This window comes from Agelaius phoeniceus, chromosome 6 (genome assembly GCF_051311805.1).
Source record: "Agelaius phoeniceus isolate bAgePho1 chromosome 6, bAgePho1.hap1, whole genome shotgun sequence".
NCBI lineage: Eukaryota > Metazoa > Chordata > Aves > Passeriformes > Icteridae > Agelaius > Agelaius phoeniceus.
Window position 1 is genome coordinate 27,100,609 of NC_135270.1, and position 22,030 is coordinate 27,122,638.

The following is a 22,030-nucleotide window of genomic DNA, read 5'->3' on the forward strand; positions in this document are numbered from 1 at the left end:
GCAGAAATAGAGACCTGTTAGGATATCTGCTTTTCCTTCACTGTCAGAGCTATTGTGAAAACTAGTGAAAAAGTATGGGCTGGAGGGAAGAGTTTCTTGTGCCTCCAGTCCCAGCTGCTCCCAGCAGCCCCCTGGGAAGGATTGTTTTGTGCTGGCTGTGTGAGAAGACTCATCTGTATTAACTTGCTTTTAATAATGGATTAACGACTTGATTTTGACACAGTTGTTACCCATATGTTTAGACAGGAGAAGGGGTCCAGTTTACCCGAACACATCACATTGTTAGAAAGACCACACTTTATGACATGGATGTGGACCCCAGCTGGAAATATGCAGCTATTGGATGCCAGGATCGTAACATCAGGTTAGTTTCCTTCTCAACTTGAAAATATTTTTTCCAGTCATAAATGAAGCAGCCCCATGTCCATCATTATTCCTCTAAGTTCTTTGATACAGCATTTTCAGACAGATCTGAGGCACTGTGAGGCTGAACTCTGCCTTTCCTCTCACTGATAAAGAGCTGTGTATGTGTGCAATTCCCATGGGACTTGTGGCTTCTCACTGGGTTGCTCTGCGGAGCAAAGGCTTTCTACTGAGGGAGCAAGTGTGCCTTCCTTGGCACATCATTGAACTGTGGGGCAAAAACTTCTGCACTGTGGTAATTTTTGGTTTTGAAGGTACTTAGTTAACAGCTGTGGGGTCCTGTGGAATACCTGGGACTGTGGGAACCTAAAATGGAAATAGATGTGACTGTCATTGAACAAGTGGAGCCCAGTCTCTATTTCTATCCATTTCTCCAATCTGTCTGCTTGAAAGCAAAGGAGTCTCTCTGTAGTTGTGTCTCTCCTCGTATTGTAGCTGTGTGAGATGTTAAGAGTTTTGGTGATAGCTAAATATCACTACTGGATGTAATAGCTAAATATCACTACTGGATGTAATTTGTTTTAGCATAAAGTGTCTTGCTCTCTTAATCCTTTGCTCTAGTATGAAGGAGCCCAGGTATTTTTACAGCAGTGAGGACTGATTGTTTATTGGCTTGAGAATAAAGCCTTGATTTTAATTCAGATAATCTGCCTTTGCATTACTTTTGGGGTTATTTCTTGAACCATTTAAATGACTGGTGATAATATTTCATGGAGATAATTTCTCCACTTCCTGTAGTTTGGCCCCGTTTCCTGTATTTTATATGGAATGAGGAACAGGGAGAGAAAAGGATCCTGGTGACAGCAGCCCCAGGGTAGTAGCTGGGCACAATGAGCCATGTTATCTTATGTCATCCCCTCAGGGTTTTCAACATAAGCAGTGGGAAGCAGAAGAAGCTTTACAAGGGATCCCAAGGTGAAGACGGCACCCTTATCAAAGTAAGCTGTTTTCCTTCCTTTTTCAATTTGCAGCTTTTCTGAATGCAGCTCAGGGACAAGAAAATGAAATACAAATCTGAGTACAGTAATTTCTTTTTTCTTTTTCTTTCTTTTATTTTCTTGCTCCATACTTTGTCCTTTACCCTGCTGCTGCTTCCTCCTACTTCCACCTTTAAGGGCTGGTAATATATTTGGGTTTCATCAGGCTAAAGCAGGAAGAGAGTCAATGAATGCTGAAGTTGATCTTTGATTTTTCTCTCTGTCCTGTTTCTGAAGTGAGTCACAGGACCGTGTTGTAAAAGCAAGTAGAACTGCACCAATATCTGTCAGGAGATGATTTAATCCATTTAATTTAATCCTTTGCTTTCTGCTCCAGAGAGCTCATTCTGGTTTTCTTGACTGGTTTTGTTAGATTTTTGAAGGGGAAATACCTGTTGATCATTGTTTGTGAAGTGGATTTCAGAGGGCAAATACAAGGGAAACTGAGTTGATAAAATAAAATAGTATTGGCCCTGAAAAACCTGGGTCTTGGAGTTCTGGACAAGCATGGTACTGTTTAGGGAGAGTCTGTTCAAGTTTCCCTCTGCGGAGTGCATCCAGGCCTTGGGCCAGGGTAGCACACCTGCTTCTGCCACTCTGCAGGGCTTACCTTGGTAAATCAGGTGTGTTTGAGATTCACAGTGGAGTGGAAGAACTGCATTCTTGTCTATAAAGGGGGAAAGCCAGATGACAAAATCAAAATATCTCTAAAGTTGCCAAACAAGCTTCTTCATTATATTTTTTTTCACTGATAATTTTCTACTGCTGCACAGGTCAGCAGTATTATTTATTATTAGGGACTGGAAGGAATGTCCTATGAGGAGCAGCTGGAGGATTTAGGGCTTATCTAGTTTGGAGAGGAAGAGGCTGAAGGGTGACTGCATTGCTCTCTACAGCTTCCTGAGGAGAGGACACACAGGGGGAGGTGCTGAGTGCTTCTCCCTGGGATCTGGTGACAGGATATATGGGAATGGTTCAAAGATGCACCAGGGACATTAGGAGGAAGCATTTCTTTACTGAGAGTGTGGTCAAACACTGGAACAGGAGTCCTGGAGAGGTGGTCAATACTCCAAGCCTGACAGTGTTGAAGATGCATTTGACCAATGCATTTAATAACAAACTTTAAACATGTGGCCCTTATGGGGGAGACTAAGCTTGATGAATCTTTGGTCAACTCTGAATTGGTCAGGCAGGAGTAGATGATATTTGTAGCTCCCTTCTAGGTGAAACTATTGATAGGTGTAAATAACTGGGTAAAAAGGGAAGGGGGAAACTAAGTTTTGTTCAGTGTCAGCTCTTCTGTTTTACAGAGGAAGATCTTTCTCTTTGCCTATTATAATTCCCACAAATTTTTTGTAAGCCAGAGCAAAGAAAGTGAAAAACTGATGCTACACTTTAAACTGCTGATAAGCTTAGGTGCTTGATTAGATTTTTCTCAGACAAAAAACCATGAAATGTTCTGGGAGCTGAATTTTTTGTTTTTAATATCCTTTATGTTTTTTGTGGGTTTTTCTTTTAATGTGTATCTTAAGTGGGGAATCTCAATTACTTTTACTGTTGCTTTGCTCATTTTTAAGACAATTATGTAACCGAGGGATTATGGTTGTTTCTGGAATTTAAACTTTCTTGGCATGTAATTCTGAGATCATTATACACATTGCAGTTTAATGAGCAGAACTCAAACAGTGACACTGGAAGCAAACATCAACAAAATAAACATAACAAACCAAAAGAGCCTTAACAAGAGCCATAACAAACAAAAAGACTTACCATTATTTAATTACCATGTCTCCTTTGAAAAACACAGTTTATCCTCTCAGTTCCTTGAAATTCTCTACATTGGTGACAGTAACTGTATTTGCTGTGTAGTGCTGCTTTAGACGTGGTGAGGCATTTGCAAGGGATTTTATATTTGATCCAAGATAAAGCAACAAATAGGTGCACATGAAGAAGCAAACAACAAACAAAATAGCTGAAAAATGGCAGTTGCAAATACTGCAGATGTGACAGCATCATTATCAAAGTCAGTTTCTTGGCAGCGTTGAGTTCTTTTTTGCTTTCACTCCTGAAGACTCGAATCCTTTAATATTTCCCTTAACTCTATCAGCTCTGATGTTTATTTTTTTTATGGTGTGTGTGTTTTGGGGTGGGAGTTTCTTGTTGTTTTGTTTTGATCTTAACATAGAAGAAAGACCCCAATGGTTAAAAGAAAGTAGGAGAAAAGTAGAAATTTGTCCATTGGTGGCAATACTTTCACAGTCATGAAGGCATTTAATTTAAGTGCCTTCAGCCTCTGATTAGGTTGGAGATAGTCTTAAAAGTCTGGTCAGGTTGGAGATTTTTCCTGGGATACTGGATAGGCTGGTACTCCACTTGCCTCCTGTGGGGGCTACTTGCATTTTAGTCTGACTGTCTTGGGTATTCTGCACTATTTTTATGCAGTTGGAAGGTAGCTTCTCACCAGATCTTTGCATTCCTCTGGTCTCCTAAACCAGGTGCAAACAGATCCTTCTGGTCTTTATATTGCAACCAGTTGTTCTGACAAGAACCTCTCCATCTTTGATTTCTATTCTGGCGAGTGTGTTGCAACCATGTATGGACACTCAGGTAAGGCTTATAAACTTCTGGAAATATTTTTTTCTGCTGATGACTATATAGTAGGATCTGATACTAGTCAAAGCTTTCTGAAGATTTCTCCCCACCAAAGTTTACCTAATGGGTATTTTTGAATAGATTGTAGTTGGATGAAGTTGTAATATTTTATTGCAAGTTCAATTTTTGCATTTTGCACACAAGCACACACACACACACACACCCACCTGTCAAGTCATGTCTTTATCTACGCAGTTTTTCTAATAGCCTATAAAGTAGTCTGTGGGGTTTTTTTTCAGTGTATATTTAGTTTCATTATGATATGCCCTCAGCTCCTACCATGCAGGAGCTCTTCTATTATAGGCAAAAAGAGAATTCAGTCTTCATGTATATTTTGCCATGGAGTACCTCTTCCATGTCAAGCCTATTGGTTAAATAGATTCTTGGTTAAATGGTTATGGTAATTGGGGCATATTGATCTGTGAAGTGTGAATTACTGAGTGCAGACAGGCTATTTGGCTAATTATGTCTTCTGTCCATTTGAATAATTCAGGGAAGATATTTTTTTGTGCTTTATTTCTCACAGAGATTGTAACTGGGATGAAATTCAGTAATGACTGCAAACATCTGATCTCTGTTTCTGGTGACAGGTAAGAGGTTTTGCTCATTTGTGGTACTGGCTTATGCCATTTCATACTAGATGTAACATATCCTTAGGAAAGGTAGATTTTTTTTTTCAGAGGTGTTTTATGAATTCCAAATAAATCTCAGAGCTTTCTGAATCCTGAATGTGTGCTGTTGGCAAAGCTCACAGACCTTATGCTATCATTTCATGGAATGGGACCCATGTGAAGTATTTCCCTTTTCTGGGAGTAAGTACTGTGTTGGAAAGGAGACAGACATGTGACCTGTTTCCTGACCAGCCTTCAGGCCTGTAATAAAAGGCATCTTGGGCTATTTCTGCTAGTAGTGCCAAAACTTTTTCTTGCACTACTCCTGTTGATGAGGTTTCACCAGGTGAAAGAGTCTGTTTAGCAGCAAAAGGGACAGACCTGTCCTCACTTTTTGGTCCTGTCCATACGGTCCTTTTTCCACTCCCCTGAGTCAGCAGTGGTGCAGCTGACCCCTCATTCAGCTAAATCAGGTCACTACATCAGTACTCCCCTGAGATGAGTTTTCTGTACATTTAGTGAGCTAAATCAGTTCACTAAAAGCTTAAGTAGTCACCAAACTGAGCCCAAGGAAAAAGGGAGAATACATGCCTAATATGATGGTTGTACAGGTGAGTGGAGCCACTATTTCTGGAATCAGTGAATGCTTAAATTCAGCTGCACTGAATAAAATTTTTCCTGTGAGAAATATGGCTCCTGGAGTGCTATTGCAAGTTCAGAGCAACCCAGATTCTCTGTCTCTTTTTTTTCAAATTAATAAATCACAATTGAATTGAAAGAGTGTTTTAGAGGATGAGTTGCTATAGAACATACAATATATCATATCTCATCACAGAATCACAGAATAATGAGGTTGGAAGAGACATCTAAGATCATTGAGTCCAACCTATGCCCTAACACCTCAACTAGACTATAGCACCAAGTGCCATGTCCAGTCTTTTGTTAAACACATTCAGAGATGGTGATTCTACCAGCTCCCTGGGAAGAGCATTCCAGTACTTTATTATTCTTTTGGTGAAAAACTTTTTCCTAATATCCAACCTATACCTTCCCTGACATAGCTTGTGTCCTCTTGTTCTGTCAGTTGCTGCCCGGTGGAAGAGACCGACCCCCACCTGTCTACAACCTCTCTTCAGTTGGTTGTTTCTGTCTTTCAGTAATAAATAAATAATTTAGTTTTCCTCTTTCATGTGTTTAAATAGATTAGGGACAAAAGTTGTAAGAGAGAGAGTCCTTTTGTTGTGAACTTCTGACATATTCCAGAAACGTGGAAGGTTTGAAGTCCCCAGTGATCCTTGTGATTTACTGCAACATTCTTTTGTTGACATTTTCATGAGAAAAAAGGTCATTTTCTTCATTGAGGGTATGAAGGAGGTGGATGAGAAATGAGGAAAGGATTCCTGAAGAAGATTGCTGTGAGGATATGAGAAAGCATCTTTTTCAAAGGAGAGCAGGGAACATAGTCTGTTCACACATAGCAACATGTGCAAAGAGTAGAGCTGAGAATAGAGAGAAAAACAGGGATGAGAAAGGGCACAAGGACTGTGAGATTCATGTGAGGCAAGTAATGCAAGGTAAGAAAAAACAAAGCAGAATCCCCACCCCAACCCCAGCAAAAGGGGTAGGTGGGTGCTTGCTTTGGCAGAGTTTGTGTTGGATGCTAATGTATTCACAGGCTTGGGCTGTTTGCTGCTTATCTCTAGGTTTGATAACTTCAGGGGTGGGATAATGAACAAGCCAAATTTGCTTTTAGAGTTTTGTTTCCTCTGTTTCAGTATTTTTTCAGCAGCAGATTATGGTTGCTGTTACTTGGAGAGAGCTGCTCCTTGAGAGGAAGCAGCTGGCTGTCTTGGGTTGCCATGGTTCCCAGACACAGTGCCTCACCCCTTTCTCCTGATTGAAAAGCTCCAGTGGGAGGATGAGAGTGTGTTCACTGGCGATGCAGTGTCTGTATGTGATTTCAGTAGCTGGGAGTGATGCTCCTGAGCGTGGCACTGGGGACAAGAAGGGAATTTTTAGTTTTGTCTTAAAATCTCCACAGACTGCAAAGATGCTATTATGGGGTTTTTTTTTGGTGTGATATGGAAATTTAAACCTTTTAAATTGTTTTTTCATGAGAGAGAAAAAATGAAGATTCAGGTATTCAGGATCCTGACACTTTTGACATTTGCCTGAGGTCAGGGAGACCAAAGTTCATGGTCATTGCTCAAAATGGCAAAGCAAATTAATGTTTACATGCTAAGAAGAAAGATGGAAAAGCCAGTCCTTAAAAAATCTTCTGTGTATTGGAGTACCCATGAGTATACTTGCACTGATGGGTCTTGAAGAACTGAATTAAATCCTCTTTGGATTCCAAAGTAGGATGCAAGATTTTATAAGTGATAGCCAAAGCACCATCTCTGTTTCTACATCAGTGTAGGTATACCCAGCTAGACAGGAAAGATGACTGAGATGAAAAGAATTAGTTAGCACTGAGGTTAAATTTCAAAGACAGTGCTGGTCATTTTACTTTCTAATAGCTGAAGATGAGATACAGTATTCTTTAATGTGATGAGGAATATTTATTTAAACTGAATTTCTGATGAAATTATTGAAATGAGACCGCATTGTTGGTTTCTTTCTCTCTTGAGTTCACTGACCAAATTCAGTCAAATGTCACAGAATACTTCACAGAACATTCTGAATTGGAAGGGGCCTACAAGGATCATCAAATCCAGTTTTGAAATGAGTGGCCCATGCAGGAATTGAACCCATGGCCTTGGTGTTATTAGCACTGTGCTCTGACCAGCTGAGCTAATGGCTATGTAAATTCTGTGCAAGTGTCCCTACTCACTGTAGGGAGTCCCAAGTTAAATATTAGAAGCACCCTGCTGCAAAAAGTACTCCCACATGAGCTTAACTGTTAGTACTGCACAGAGACTCCATGGGATGGTGGGCTTTAGGAAGGCCTTGCCTTTGAGGGTAGGGGCAGTCAGAGACTTCAGCTTAGCCACTGTTAGAGGATGCAAGGGACATCTGTAGGCTCCACTTATCCTGCTGACCATGGAGTGACTTGTTAGAGCATTTCCTTCAGCAGCTGGCCAGACAGTCAAAAAAGGTATAGGATCAGAGATGAGTCTCTGCAGTTGCTCTCGCTCACAGGGAGGCTTTGACAGGCAGGTTTAACCCTTTCATCATGAGGCTTGTGATGGGATTGAGTTTCTGTGAAGCTGTTTCTGCGTGCGCCTCTGCCACAGACAGAAGGGCTCTTGTTTGTCTCTGCAGTAGGAATTATAGGAATTAGTATCAATAAACTGAACTGAGACTTGATTCCAGTCTCGCCTTTCTCTCTTTCAGCTGCATCTTCATCTGGCGTCTGAGCTCAGAGATGACCATCAACATGCGGCAGCGACTGTCAGACATGAAACAGAGAGGGAAGCAGGCAGAGAAGTCTCCTCCTCACAAGGCAGCTGGACTCATGAGGTGAGCAGAGCAGACTGAGAACAGGTGGCTGGCTGTGTAGGGTGGAATGTGAAAGTGTGGCACTGGGATTCAACTGTAAGGTTTTTGCTGTCTTCACTGATAGTGTTCTTCCAAAAGTTCTCTTATTTCTCTTTTGAATTTGGTTTTGTGCCCCCCTCCTTTGGATATAGAAACCAGACTGGCATCTTCCAGACAAACTTAGTGTGCTTCACTGATTGCAATATGTATGTAATGCCTCTTGTATCTTAATTTAGTTTAATGATGTGGTCAGAAACTTTATTAAGCAGTTCACCTAGGAATACTGAGGATGGTACACAGAATTCCAGCGGGGAAGCTGTGATCCTTCATGAGTAAAGTTCTTTAGATCTAAGCTGAATGCAACTTGAAGGCTGTTTTCTGTGGTGTCAGTACTGAAGTATACCTGTGAGCTCTATGAGCTGACTATGTTGATCATAATTCTAAAAAAGTCCTTACACTTTTGCTGTTTCTTTGTTAACTATTTTCTGGAGGCTGTGAAAAACTCAGCTAAAATAATTATAATATGACTAATAAATACAAAAATAAATTAAATGGGAAATGCTCTTGCTAGCTGAATAATATTATTATTTTTTGCTAGGTAAACAACATATCTCAAAACAGATTACTGCAGCCTACAAGTGGAATAGATCTAAATTTATCTAGTGACCTTTCTTTTAAAAGTGGTGCTTCTGTTTTTAAACAGAACAAGGTGACAAGGTATTTTTGATTATTAGTCTAATGTGTTTGATTTTCCTGTAGTTTGTAAGTAACTGAGACTAGTTGGACTGTAAGTAATGCAGGGGAGAGTCCTGACCAACCTGTTATGAGATCACAGTGGGGGAAAAATGGGTAAATGCAGATATTTTTGTTCCTATGTCCCAAATGACTACACATGGAGTTCTGGATATAAAAGTACCAAGGCACTGGAGGAATTACCACACTGTTTTTGAGTGTCACCAGGAGTTTCCCACTCCCTTTGGGAGGAAGCAATGTTGTAACAAGTCTGTCTACATAGTTTTGTTTTGGAAAGTCTTGATCTGCTCATTCCTGAAGCGAGTCTTGTCTGGTAAGTGCTTTTAGTAACAATACTGGGAAAACTCAGGAAGCCCTTTTTCTAGCCAAAGTTCTGGATCTGTCAAGCAATGTGCTTTTTATAGCCGTCTCTCTATTATTCCAGCAGCTGCAGCCTTACCCTACCAAGGCTCAGCCTGTGACAGATAATCCCAGCCCTGTTCCTGTGAGGTGATACTTGTTTCCATCACAGACGCTGGCTGAAGGGCGGTGCTAGGGCCACGCCAAGCCCAGAACTTCAGTAAACTTGTTTGGTAGCCTCTTTGCAAGCCTGCAATCTACTTGTCAGCTCTGAAAGCTTGTTTTCAGTTTTGATTGTCTGCTGTGGTCATTGGAGATCAGCAAAGACATAATTCCCAGAGCATTTTGGATTGGTACTGACAATGGAAGAAGAGCCTAGTGGACCAGCATTATTGAGGTGGGAGAAGAAAAATTAATGAACTTGAGTGAGATTTGTTTTCTAGGTGTCCTTGATTGTACCTGTTCTGATTGTTTCCAAAGCCTGTCTGTATAGGTTGCAGTAAAGAGTTGAGTTGCAACTTGTGGTGTAAAATTGTTGTCTCAAAAGACTGGCAGTAGTATGAGAAAGCTGCCTGCCTTGTGATAAGTCATTTGTTGTACTAGATCTTCTTTAGAACAGTCTTGCTAGAATTTGGTGGGGGAAGTAACACATTCTGGTTACTATCATGGTATGGGTGTATTACAGGATGAATAATCAAAATGGTAACAAAATTGGTCTGAGGAGACAATGGGAGATGAAGATTTCCAATTCAGGATAGTCTATCCAGTTGCAACTGTCAGAGCAGGAATTGACACAAGTGAGTAAGATCAGCAGTGTAAACACACAGAAGATGCCTTTTTGGGTCAAACCAGTGCTCCACAAAGCCCAGCATTCTGCCCGTGACCCTGGCAATGGAAGATGCTATTTAGTGAGAAACTCTGTGGGACCTGCTGTATGAACCTTTGTGGTCTATTTGCCTCATGCTCCATTTTTACATTAGGGATGTTAGGAGGTACATTTCTACCTTTTTCCTTTACTATCTGCACATGGACCAATTGTCCACTGAGTTTGTATAAATTCTTTTTGAGCTTCATAATATTGTCTGCCTCTGCAGCCTCCTTTGGTGACAAGTTCCTAGAGTTCACTGCTCTCTGTGGAAAGAAGGACTTTTTTTGTCTCTGTTAAAGCACATTCCTACTAGTTTTCATGAAAGTCTGAAGTTTGCTTCTGAATATTGTGAGCTCTGGTGATCTTTTGTTCTGCAGCCAGCTATTGGTAGTGCCCATGGTTTTGTAAACCTTTTTCATAACCTCTTTTTATCCAACCTGTTCTCTGAACTGAAGAGTCCCAGCATTTTCAGTCCCTCCAATAGTTTTTAGAGACTAAAGTGTCTCCTCTGAATGATTTCTCTGACTCACCTTTATGACACATTGTATTACCTTGGAATTGCTCTGACCTGTTAGACCCACAGTTCTCCATAGTGTGCCTGAGAGCCTTTGAGTTCTGCCTTTGGTTGTGGTAATTGCAGATGTGTGCTTTTTTTCCTGAACATGAGGAGCTTTGATAGTCTGGGATAATAGAACTTGTACTCAGTTGATATTGCTGGTACTTTTTGGTTTTAAGGCTTTTATATTTTCAGTGAAGGAATCTTGTAAAGGCCATTTAGTAGGGTTTTGGTTTTGATCCAAGTATGCATTTATAGTTTAGAAAATCTTGTCTCAAGTTTTAAGCTGATTTTACTGTGGAATGTTTGCAGGGCTTATAGTCATGTTTTAAAAATCAGTTTATCTGTGGCTTTCCTTGACTCTTTAGTATAAATAGCAGGAGAAAAAAAGTTATCCAAATTAAATTGTCTAAAAGTTATATGTGTACACTGAAGAAATACTGTGTGCTGTCAGATATATTTGGAAAGAAGAGCTCCTTATCAAATTCTCAGTGGGTCTTGTCCAGTCCAGGAAAGCTGTGTTGTTTCCAGGGCTTAGAATGGGGCAGGCTCTTGATGCCTTATCAGAAATGGTGCCTTAGTCTGTGGTGAACTAGTGCAATTGTAACATTCGGGAAACTCTGAAGTCAGTGCACTGGGATCCTTCTGTGGGGAAAAGCAGAACAACTTTCCTTTTAAAACACTTCAGCATTTGAGGGGGAAGCAGGAGGATATAATCTGTTGGTGATACCTACCACCCAGGATATTACAGTTTCATAAATACATCCCTAAAGCTGAGGGTTTAAGTAGCACAAGATCAGAGTGGGAATGCTGATGACATACCTCTTTAAATGGATAGTTGCCATTCTTGTCTGCTTTGTTTTGTTTTGAGAAAGCAAAACAGGGTTGGGTTCAGGTCATACAAAAGCATACAGAGTACCTATTATCAGATGTCTGAATACTAGCACTCCATAATGACGTGTGGCACTTTTAAGTCTATACTGTGTACTGAAGACTTTCTAATTTAAGGTCCTCCCTTCCATTCACTGTCTGACCCTTCAAAAACTGGGAGCTGAAGAGCAACTGGCACTGCTGACCTGTATAGAACAAGATCCAAGTTGTGATGAGCTGGGAGTTTTCCTCTTCTCCCAGGCAACTAGCAATAGAACACAGGAAAATGACCTCCAGTTGTGCCAAGGAAAGTTCATGTTGGACATTAGGAAAAGTTTCTTCACTGAAAGAGTGGTTAAGCATTGGAACAGGGTCCCAAGGGAAAATTGTTGAGTCACCACCCCTGGAAGTGTTAAAAAATGAGTACACATGACACTCCATGATATGCTTTAACTGGGCACGGTGATACTAAGTCAAATGTTGGGCTTGATGATCTTGGAGGTCTTTTCCAACCTTAATGATTCTGTGATTCCATGATACTAGAATGGGATATTTCCTCAGCAAAGATGAACAATTACAATTGAAACACTTGCTCTGAGTCACATGGATCTTGAGAATTGGACATGTCTGTACATGCTATTCTGGAATAGCTGCTCTCAAACATTCATTTTGGTATAATGATGCTTTAGGGTTTGGCTCTTGGGAGGAATTCAGCAAACCCCAGAAGTCTTACTCCTTAATTTTCAAAATGCTCTCGTGTTGTGCTTATTTGGAAACAGCTTCTGTGCTTGAAAACTCACTGTACATTACACTGACTCCCATTGAAGCATGGAAAAGAACTGAGGAAGAGTATTGAGGAGATGTGTGCAACAGGGAGCTTAGGAGAAAATCCACAGTACATGAGGGAAGACAGGGAAAGAAAGGAGAATTAATGAAGTCTGAATAGAAGGGTTGACTTGGGCAAGAACTACAGTTAAAACACTCAAGACCTTGTGAAGCTAGTTTTCATTTCAGGAGTACCTCAGTTTCAAGTCAGGGACCTAGGATCATTTTGAAAATATCATTCATTCATCTGTCTCCCTTCAAGTTACAGAACTGAGTTTGAAAAGCATACTTGAGTTGTAAAAAAAAGGATGTGGAAGAGGGGCATGAATTTTTGCTGGGATAATGCAAGATGACCTTATGTTTATATCAAATACGTTACTTCTTAACTTGTTTATCACTTCCTGTGAAGTATGAAAAAACCCATCTGACTTCCAAATATGTTTTGCATTCTCTTGCTCTGCTACTTTAAGGACACTGGAACATACTATTCCCCTCTCCCCTCACCAATTTTTTAAGTCACCATCTTATGGAAAGGGGCCATCTTTCTATTTGTAACATGAACCACACAGATGGCAATCCTCCCTTCTCCATTTAAACCAATGACAGTACACATAGGAGCTTGGCAAACCCATAATCTTGCCTTGCCATATCACTTCATCATTGTGAGGTATTCAACCAGCTAGATGTTTAAAGGTCTAATAATCCAATCCATTTGTCCTAATAAACTCCTCAAACAACCATGATGAACACAAGCAGAAGGATGCTATCAAAGTTACTGATACGAAGTTAATATTGCCTACCGTGAATAAATGTAATTAATATATATCATAGGATGAAACATGGCATAACCTCAGACATACTGGGGTGCTTGGGCTTTGTCAGGATTCCCCTGCTTAGACACAAGAACCTGAGAGTGACAAGATGAGCATACAAGGAGACAGTAGAAAAGATGAAGAGACTGACAAACTCAAATTTCAAAAGTAGATGTGGATGACTAAAATGAAACTTCTTCACTTGCGAACCCTGCAGGCTACAGTCAGTTTCACTTTTCTTTTTGCCAGAACACTTCAAAGCTCATCTGAAATGGTTATTACTCATAATGAAATGGAAATTGATGTTCTGCCATTACACAGGAAGAGAAAAGATTAAAATACTTTAACTGCTTCTTAGCATGTTTTAATACTGCCTGTGATCTGTCAGCTGCAGGAGAAGTTGATCCCTCGCCAGACTGCTCTGTATTTGGTGGATGAGCTATTTTTATTTCATGAATAATGCTTGGCACTCAACACTCACCAGTGATATCCTATAAATGTCACTTATGATGAGTTTGGCACTCTAGCTCAAGGCCATGGAGTGGGGGCTACTCAAATGTATTTGTTGGGGACTCTTCTTTCTTCAATTATTGTCTAAAAGTTTATTTGTTCATTTGATTCTGTGGACTGAAGGAATGAGCACAGGAGAGGAAAGAGGAGAAGAAAGAGGGAGAGTGAAATTTGATGTTATTGAGTGTCCTTGATTGGTGGTGGCAGTTCTATGCTGGAAGTGCCTCTGAGGTGTGTGTGGTAAAACTTGCCTTGATCGACTTAAACCAAAGATTGGCGCAAGATACGTTTTACATGATCCTTGTGCTTGAAAGTTAAAATAGTCAGCATGGTGCTCTTACAGTGTGTGGGCTGTGCCTTCAGGGTCTGCCTGGAGCAATCCTGGAAATGAACCTGTCTCTTATGGGATAATTTGCCATAAATCAGATTACTTTCAAACAGAGCATATCTCTGATATTTTTGATGTGTAAATCAGTTCCAGAGAAGAAATGCTTAAGGGTGGGAAAAATATTTGCCTTTCAAATATAATCTACCATCTTGACCTTATCAATTGGCAGTGTCTGAAATGGAAGGCCCAGTTTCATTCCATTTGGCTTTCTCACACTTGTTTACTTCTGATTTCTGTCAACCTTCCATGTGTATGAGAACATTGTTGTGGCAGGGTCTGCAAATCTCTGTGCAGGGTTTAGCTTGCCCTGTTTCTCAGAGGTGGGCTGTGCAAGGCTCTTTGAGAGAGTTGAGGCAGCCTCCTGAATATGGATGGAGACAAGGTGGAGAACTGGTGTAAGGATTGAAATGGTGGGCAGTTTGTGCATGAACCATAATACTCCTTCTAATTCCTGCCTTCCAGGCATGAGTCCATCTCTGCCCTGTCCTCTGTGCCTGCACTCTCATCAGACAGCGATAAGGATGGTGAAGATGAAGGCAATGATGAAGATGAGTTACGAGGGCTGCAGTCTTTCCATATTCAGTCCAACTGCAACACTGAGAGAGACTCAGGTATAAATGCTAGAGGGACATGAGCAGAGCTGGAGGAAAATGGCATGGATGTGAAGGGAGGACAAGATGAGAGACACTGGCTTAGGGATAACACGGTATGGGTAGAAAGAGAGAGGCCAAAGCAGAAGCATATGGATAGATAGCAATGGGTAATGTGGAGCTGCTCATTCCTGCATCTGAAGAGGGGTGCAATTCAGAGTTCTCTGTCTAGAAATTCAGTTGTTAAATTGGCAAGTTTCTTGCTAGTTCCAACTGGCTGAAGAAATTTTGAATTAGTTTAGTGTGCTGGGGTCTACAAGCTATTAAAATATTGCAGAAACCAAATATATTTGGTTTCTGCAGAAATCAAAAGAGATCAAGAGATCGCCTCAAAAGAGAGGATTTTAGAGATGTCTGATAAAACTTACAGTAGAGATTGCTTTTATTAATTTGATGTATTTTTACCACAGATGGTACAGTGTATTGGAGCAGATTTTTTTTTCCCCAAGCTTTTGGGAGGGCACTGCACTGTGGCAGGTGTTCTGCAGTAGTCTGCTGATTCAATGGAAATCTTACATAAAACTGTATGTCTCTATTAAAATTTTGGTACAATGATTTGGGTAGTCAATGGGAAAGCATCTGTTGACAGTGGTTCAAAAGGCGTAGGAAAGATGAAGTAAGGGGTTGTTCAAAAGTTATTCATCTTTGTTGAAAGATGAAGTAAGAGGTTGTTCAAAAGCGGGACTGCTGGCCAGGATGTCAACTAGGTGCATATCTCTTTACCTTTGCAGATCCAGACCTTACCCTCTCAAGAAGCCTTTCCCACTGGGAAATGAGGAGGGTGAGTTACTAAACCTTCAGACTGTATTTCTTGTTACAAGGAAACTGAAGGAGAAATTCCCAGAGAGATTAAAATCTGCATTTGCACGTGTGGGAAAGGTGCAGCTGTGGTTGGAAACTACTGAGAAGCTTCTCTCTGAAGAATGATTTAGAGATGGTAAAATAGAGCCTAGTTTAAGAGACTAAAGTGTTTGGAGTCTAGAGCTGCGCTTGGGATTTTTATATCAGTCTTCTTCCATCAGATGTTATGCTTTTGTCTTTTCATTTTTGATTTGAATCTCATGTGGTGCTGAAGCTGTTCATATACTTGGATCTGAGCAAGACATTTAACTGTTCGACTGTGCAAGAAGCAGCAACAAAAGTATCATTTTCACTTGATGCTTTATGATTAAAGGTGCCTTTCAGGCTGTCTTTTAGACAGTTTTGAGGCTTTTATTGAGATGGACATAAATATATTTTTCTGTGTTTCTTGTGGTTTATTTATCCTGTTTTTCCATCAGCCAAGCTCAGTCTCTAAGAAAGTCCGTGTTTTAATTTCCCTCAGGCCAAAGAGATAGCAGCAATCCAGCGCTCAGAGGCACCGATGAGCAAGGTGCCCCGGCAGCGTGGCCGCTGGTCCCAGCCCAGCAGCAGCATAGAGATGACAGTGAAATCCATGCTTGACCTGCGGCAGCTGGAGTCCTTCTCTGTTTCCCGTTCTCCAAGCCGAGACTCGCTGTCCCAAAACAGCAATGGGGATGACAGAGAAGAGCACACTGACCTTCCTGTGCACGTCAACAAAGTAAGGGCAGTACTGCTCTGAGGAGGGGAACACACTCTGAGTGCATCTGTCCTGCATCTATTTGTTATTACCTACATTTATTACTACCTGAGGCCACTCTTTTTATTGTTAAAGGTCTTCTAATGACTTTTGAGGTACCTTATTAGATAACTGTATTGTAATTCATACTCCTGCAATGTGTGATTCTGCTGTCTTATCGCAGAGATCGTATGGGGTCAAGGTTTCCCTTCAATGGCAGGAAGACCTCATGTTTTCTTTTAGCTCTTTGAATATTTATGTCAAAAACAAGCTGAGAAGTTGAGCTTGGAGATACAGGTGTGTAAGAATCTGTGTCTCTCGGGCTGTTGTATGAGTCCAGCCCAGTTAGCTAGGACCCTGGCCCATACGGTCTTACATGGACAAAGTAAAAGACAAGAAGTGCTCTTCTCCACGTGGGGATGATGTCCTGTTTAATGGCTTGGGAAGGGACACTTCTGGTTCCAGCAACCACCCACGTGGGAAAGAGCATGTGCCCGTCTTGCAGTGGACTTTTATACCCGAGGAGGGGGGCAGGGAAAGAGGACCACGGCCAATGGGATACCATTGAGGAGGGGCAAAGGGAGGGGTAACCAGGGGCCAGACCACCAGGGGATATAGCAGAGGGGTGCATGAGGTGCATGTGATGGGAGAGGGGGAATAACAATCTATGTGATATAACATACTCAGCACAAATTTCCCATCACCCAGTGCAAAACAACAACTAAATAAACTATTTAGTGCAATACAACACAGGTGTGTAAAAACTTGGTAACCTGTGACCTCACTCTGCTGGAATGCAGTTTCTTGACTCCAGTAACCACTGCAATGTGGCTCACATGAAACCCTTAGGTGTTGGCTGTGCTAGATGTGTAAATTCTCTTTGATCTTTGTATTGATGGGTCGCAGCTAGTAATGAGTGCTCATCCTCAGAAAGCTAGTGCCTATTTTCCAGTAGCAGTCTGTCCAGTGCCTAGCTTCATTAGAAGTTTTGCTCCCCTATAACTGTGTGACTGAGAAGAGGATTCACATTGTTGTGTGCAGTAATTCGATTTTTGAGCTGAAATGGCCCTGTTTTGTGAATTGTCCAATCAATCTATAGAAAGTAATGGAAGAACCTTCTGCCACATGACTTACACTCTTGATGTGTGATCAAAGAGTACTTTACCAAAGAACTTTTGCAAATAGGAAACAAACCAGAAAAGTACAGCAGTAGTCTGACAAGTTTAGTAAATAAGGAACAGAAAAGATGTAGGATTGCTGTGTTTTCTGATCTCAGATTGCTGAACATATTCTGTGCTATAATGCATACTTTCTAGCCCTGCACAGCACTTGCTGATGTAAGGTAAAACACTGGTAATATCTAGTTTTCTCTTTTTAATTAAACCAGGTTGGCAGCTCAATACCTCCCCAAGATAATGGGTCTTGTGCACGACCCCAGGTGATTCGGCTTGTGTCTTGTGAAGAGGGGATTTTCTCTCAGGAACTGGAACCTTCTGAGAGTGAGGAATGTGTAATCTACCCTGTGCAAGATGAAATCCATCCCGCAGACTCTAGCAGGTTAAAAATAAGCTCTCTGCTGTGCATGGCTCAGATGTTTCTGTTCTGGTTTTCTTGCAGCTTGTGTGGTAACTTTGATGACTTGACTTACTGCCTAATTGATGTCAGACATGTTTAGTTGAGAGTTTTGTGTCAGATGGATGTTAGAGGAATATGAAACTATGAAACTAAGAAGGCACCATTAAAATAATTTTCCTCTGAGGGAGCTGCACATTAGCAGTCTCCTCCAAGTTTTTTTTTGTTGAGTAAACAACTTGAGAGTAGCCTTTTTGCTTTCTCCCTTATCTGGGTTGAAAATAGCAAGGGAAAACTTGGAAGCTGGAAAACTCACTAGCAGTGACACATATGTGGCAGTGAAATGCATACCCAGCAGAAATGACAGGACACTTATTTATGAAAATTGGGCAAGAATTTAGTAAACGTAGTGTGTGATTACTCTTATGTGGGAAATAGACTGAATTGCTCAATACAGATGGAATTGAAACGGACATTGGAGACAGTGGAGACCTTTTTTATTCCTCTGCTGTTTCTTCTGTTTTAATATTACATAATTTAATTTTTCTGTGCTCCCTTTTATTTTTCTTCCCTGAATTTTGTTCTTCCCTTCCCGTCTTAACCTGATGCTAGTAGCTGCTTAATTTCCTTTGTTTTCTGTCATGTTACAGAGAGCAGGGCTGATAGCTTTAGACAGACTTTCAAACAAGAGTGCATGCCAAGATTTTGCAGTTGAAGCTGCAAGGTTTCGCCTAGCTTATTTTTCATTTTTAACTTTGTGATGATAACATTTGGACAGAGTAGACTCGTGTGCTGCTCCATCATGTAAGAAAGGGAGACCCTCCAGTGATGTTGGATACAGACTGGACACATGGCAATGTTTACAGCGTATGGGAGCTGCCAGGAGCAGTTGCCATTCAGTTCTGCTGATTGACTTCTGCATCCTAACTTGCCTTGGAGTACATTTGAAACCAAAGTATTCCAAAAAGTGGAAAATGGAAGTCCTTAGGCATCAGACAAAAGAACAGTGCTGGTGACATTTGACAAAATAAGTTCCATGAAATCACAACAGAAATCAGTAACCCTTTCATACAAGATTGTATTTTTGTATTATGTTCTTCAGTAAATTAGTCTTTCTCAAAGCCAGAATCTTGTATATTTTGCATCATAGAATTTGCCCAAAGAAGCAGGTCATGAACATAGGAAAAAAAGTGTATTAGAGCTTAAATCTATGGCAGACTGGAGTTTCTCTCCTGTAGGCGTAGGCCTGGTTTTAGTCCCTTTTTCATCATGTAAACTTCTACATTTTTTCCTCACCTGTGCTGGAAATCAAGCCAGAGCAGAGTGCTGCTGGTGCCTGGTAATCATGGGAACTGACAACACCCAGAAAATCAGACAGTCCCCTTGGGACTTCCATGTCCAAGCTTAATGAAATGCAAAAAATATACTGTATTATGATGAGAGAAATCAACTTCTCTTTCTCTTTAAAGCCTTACATTTGTAATAAAAGGTGTTACTAATACAGGTAAGGCCTTATTAAAGTTAAAATGTGCTTCTTTACATGTAAACAAATATGTCTTCTAGTGTTGTATCTTCCTGTCTCTCTTGTAGTGAGTTCCAGGTAAAAGCATTGCCCCATGGGAAACTATGTAGAGGTTATCAGAGTAATGGATGCCCAGACAAACACAGTCCAGACAGTGCCTGCTCTGTAGATTACAGCAGCAGTCGTCTGTCCAGCCCAGACCATCCAAATGAAGGTAAGATGCAAAGCCATTATAAATGTATTTATTTATATGTGAGCTTTTAGTGAGCTGATCTGAGGTCACACTATTAGTCACACTGGCACTGCTGTACAGACTCAGGGGCATTTGAACAGACACCCCAATGAAGCCACTGTAGAAGCAGGAGTTGGTGGACTTTCCTTCTTTCCTTGTGCACCTTTGGCTTTCTCTTACCTCACTAGCCAAGGAGGCAGGTTTAGTACTGATTATGCCATAAGCTATGCTGTTTGTAAGATACAGTACATTAGAGAATTACTGCATGTAATGCTGACCAACTTTAACATTCTAGGTTCAATTTAGCATCTTTGTTGGTGTGTTTTTTTTAAATTTGGCTAATGTTACTCTGATTTAGTTTTTACAGCACTGGGGTTTTTTTGCCTTTTCCCAGATTCAGAAGGCACTGAGCCTCTAAGCGTAGATGGTGTTTCAGACCTGGAGGGAGAAGAAGGAGAGGAGGATGTGAGTACTAGCATGCCTGAGGGAGAAATTCCTCAGATACCTGATCAAGAAAAGTTCCTCAAGGAGCATTTTGGGACCCTGAGCAACACTGATGGAAAAGGTACATCGCTATATTTTCAGGGGGGAGACTTTGTTAGGTCACTCCTGACTTTTCCCCTGTATAATCCAAAACAGGCTTTAAGTTCCACAAGGCTTTCATGGATGTGTGTATATATGGGAAGAGGGGAAAAAATGGAAAACAGTGTAAGAGGCTGAAAGAAGAGTTAACATCTGTTAACTTCATCGGCCTATGTGTTAATTTGTGTAGATGATTGGGCTCTGTGTCAGTTTGTATTAAGTATTGTCCCTGGAATCCTACAGAGCTGTTACATTGCTCCCGGACTGGTTTTTCCGGTTGTAAAGGAAGGTACTGACGGCGCGTTCGTCCCGCATAGGTGACACGCAGTGGCCTCTAGTGGTGCATCAAGGCATAGCCAGTGTCACAAAAGAAAAGGCTGAAAAGCTGGGTGGAGAGAGAGAATAAGAGGAGACATCAGAGTGGCAAAGGAGCTGGTTTGTCTTTATCAACCAACTCCAGAATAAACCATATCTTTTTAGAATTGATAATGGTTACAGGCAGCAATAGCTATGTGAGTTTTTCGGGTTCTTTTTTTTTTCTTTTTCTTTTTTTCTTTTATTTTTTTTTTCTCTTTGATGGGTTTGTTTTCTGCTTCATGCCAGTGTCTCACAGTCCTATAGGCAGGATAAGACACAAAGGAAAGCAAAAAAGGAGGAGGCGTACCCTTAGGGAGAGTAGCAGCTTAAGGCAGAGTAATCTAAGTAGAACACTAAAGGCAAAGGAAATACAATTATTTCATTCTCTGTGGCTTTAGCTTAAAAAAAATACCCTTGGATATCAAGGAACACTTTATAGTCTCTATGATAAGAAAATTTACAGAGAATGCTCTGTAAATAAACTGCTCATTTTTCTTTCTCCTCTAACCAAAATTTTTAGGTGGCTCATGTAGGAATCTGGAAAGAACCGAAACCCTCAGCATTTCCTCTCGCTTTCTTTCCCAGTCCCCGGCTCTCAGGTATGGCTCTGCTTGTTTTGAGTGTTTCTGTCTGTGTATTTATACTAATATGAGTAGGTCTCATGCTAGGTTCTGGGTGAAAATAGCTGAACAAACTTCTGGCCTTGGTGTGCCTTGGCACAGCAAAGTGTTAGCACAGCCCTTGGCAGGCTGCTTGCAGACTCTTGTGATTTGGACAGGTTATCCTGGATCACTTTAGCTGTTTTATTTATTCTAATGTAACACTATTGTTTGTTCTTTTCCCTCTTTCAACAATGTGCTTAATTGTTTCATGATTAATGCCTTGGTTGATTAAGTTGGAGGAATTATTAATAATCTAATTTTCTCTTCACTGTTTATGCTCTGTTTATTCTTTTGCATTTCATTCAGCTTGGACAATGAAAGTAGATTTGTCAACTTTTCCTTTGTTTTACAGTCCTTTCTTACTCAGCTTTTTTTCTTGGTCCCATGCCTTCACAGGGTGTTCTGGTGTCTCGCAAAAAGCCTCACTGGGATATTATTCTTCCCTCAACCCTAAAAGGCCTCTGCAAGCTGTTTTCCTTGTTATTAAAAAAAAATCCCAACAAAACAAATAAATTTTAAAAAATTAAAGCATTAGGTCAATGTTTTTGTTTATTTGGGTTCATAAATTTTTAAAACCTACAAATACTCCTATATTCCTCTAAAATGACAACCTAAAATCTTAGTTCAAAGGAATTTCATCATATAGGACTAAGCAGATTTGAATACATCTTCTAAGGTTCACCAGCTGTGTCCAGATTCAGCATGGTAGGGAAATTTGTTTGTTATTGCTGTATTCAGTTGCTGTAGCTGCTGTCAGGAATGCTTCTTAGTCTGATTCATGTGTATTTGGGAAGAAAACCAATGGTAACT

General features: G+C 40.7%; 1 protein-coding gene across 5 annotated transcripts in view; it reads left to right on the top strand.

The window, feature by feature from the left end:
- The window catches only part of MAPKBP1 (mitogen-activated protein kinase binding protein 1), a 100,806-nt gene that overhangs the window by 67,906 nt on the left and 10,870 nt on the right, over positions 1–22,030 (top strand). For 4 of the 5 annotated variants that reach the window (XM_054635227.2, XM_077180192.1, XM_077180191.1 and 1 more), the window contains 12 exons: positions 243–364; positions 1,286–1,361; positions 3,896–4,007; positions 4,579–4,642; positions 8,000–8,125; positions 14,527–14,675; positions 15,446–15,495; positions 16,039–16,275; positions 17,681–17,850; positions 19,456–19,601; positions 20,014–20,184; positions 21,079–21,157. In XM_054635227.2, the coding sequence (XP_054491202.2) occupies positions 243–364; positions 1,286–1,361; positions 3,896–4,007; positions 4,579–4,642; positions 8,000–8,125; positions 14,527–14,675; positions 15,446–15,495; positions 16,039–16,275; positions 17,681–17,850; positions 19,456–19,601; positions 20,014–20,184; positions 21,079–21,157 (1,502 nt within the window). The remainder of the gene's footprint in view (positions 1–242; positions 365–1,285; positions 1,362–3,895; positions 4,008–4,578; positions 4,643–7,999; positions 8,126–14,526; positions 14,676–15,445; positions 15,496–16,038; positions 16,276–17,680; positions 17,851–19,455; positions 19,602–20,013; positions 20,185–21,078; positions 21,158–22,030) is intronic. The other variant, XM_077180195.1, reaches the window with a different exon arrangement.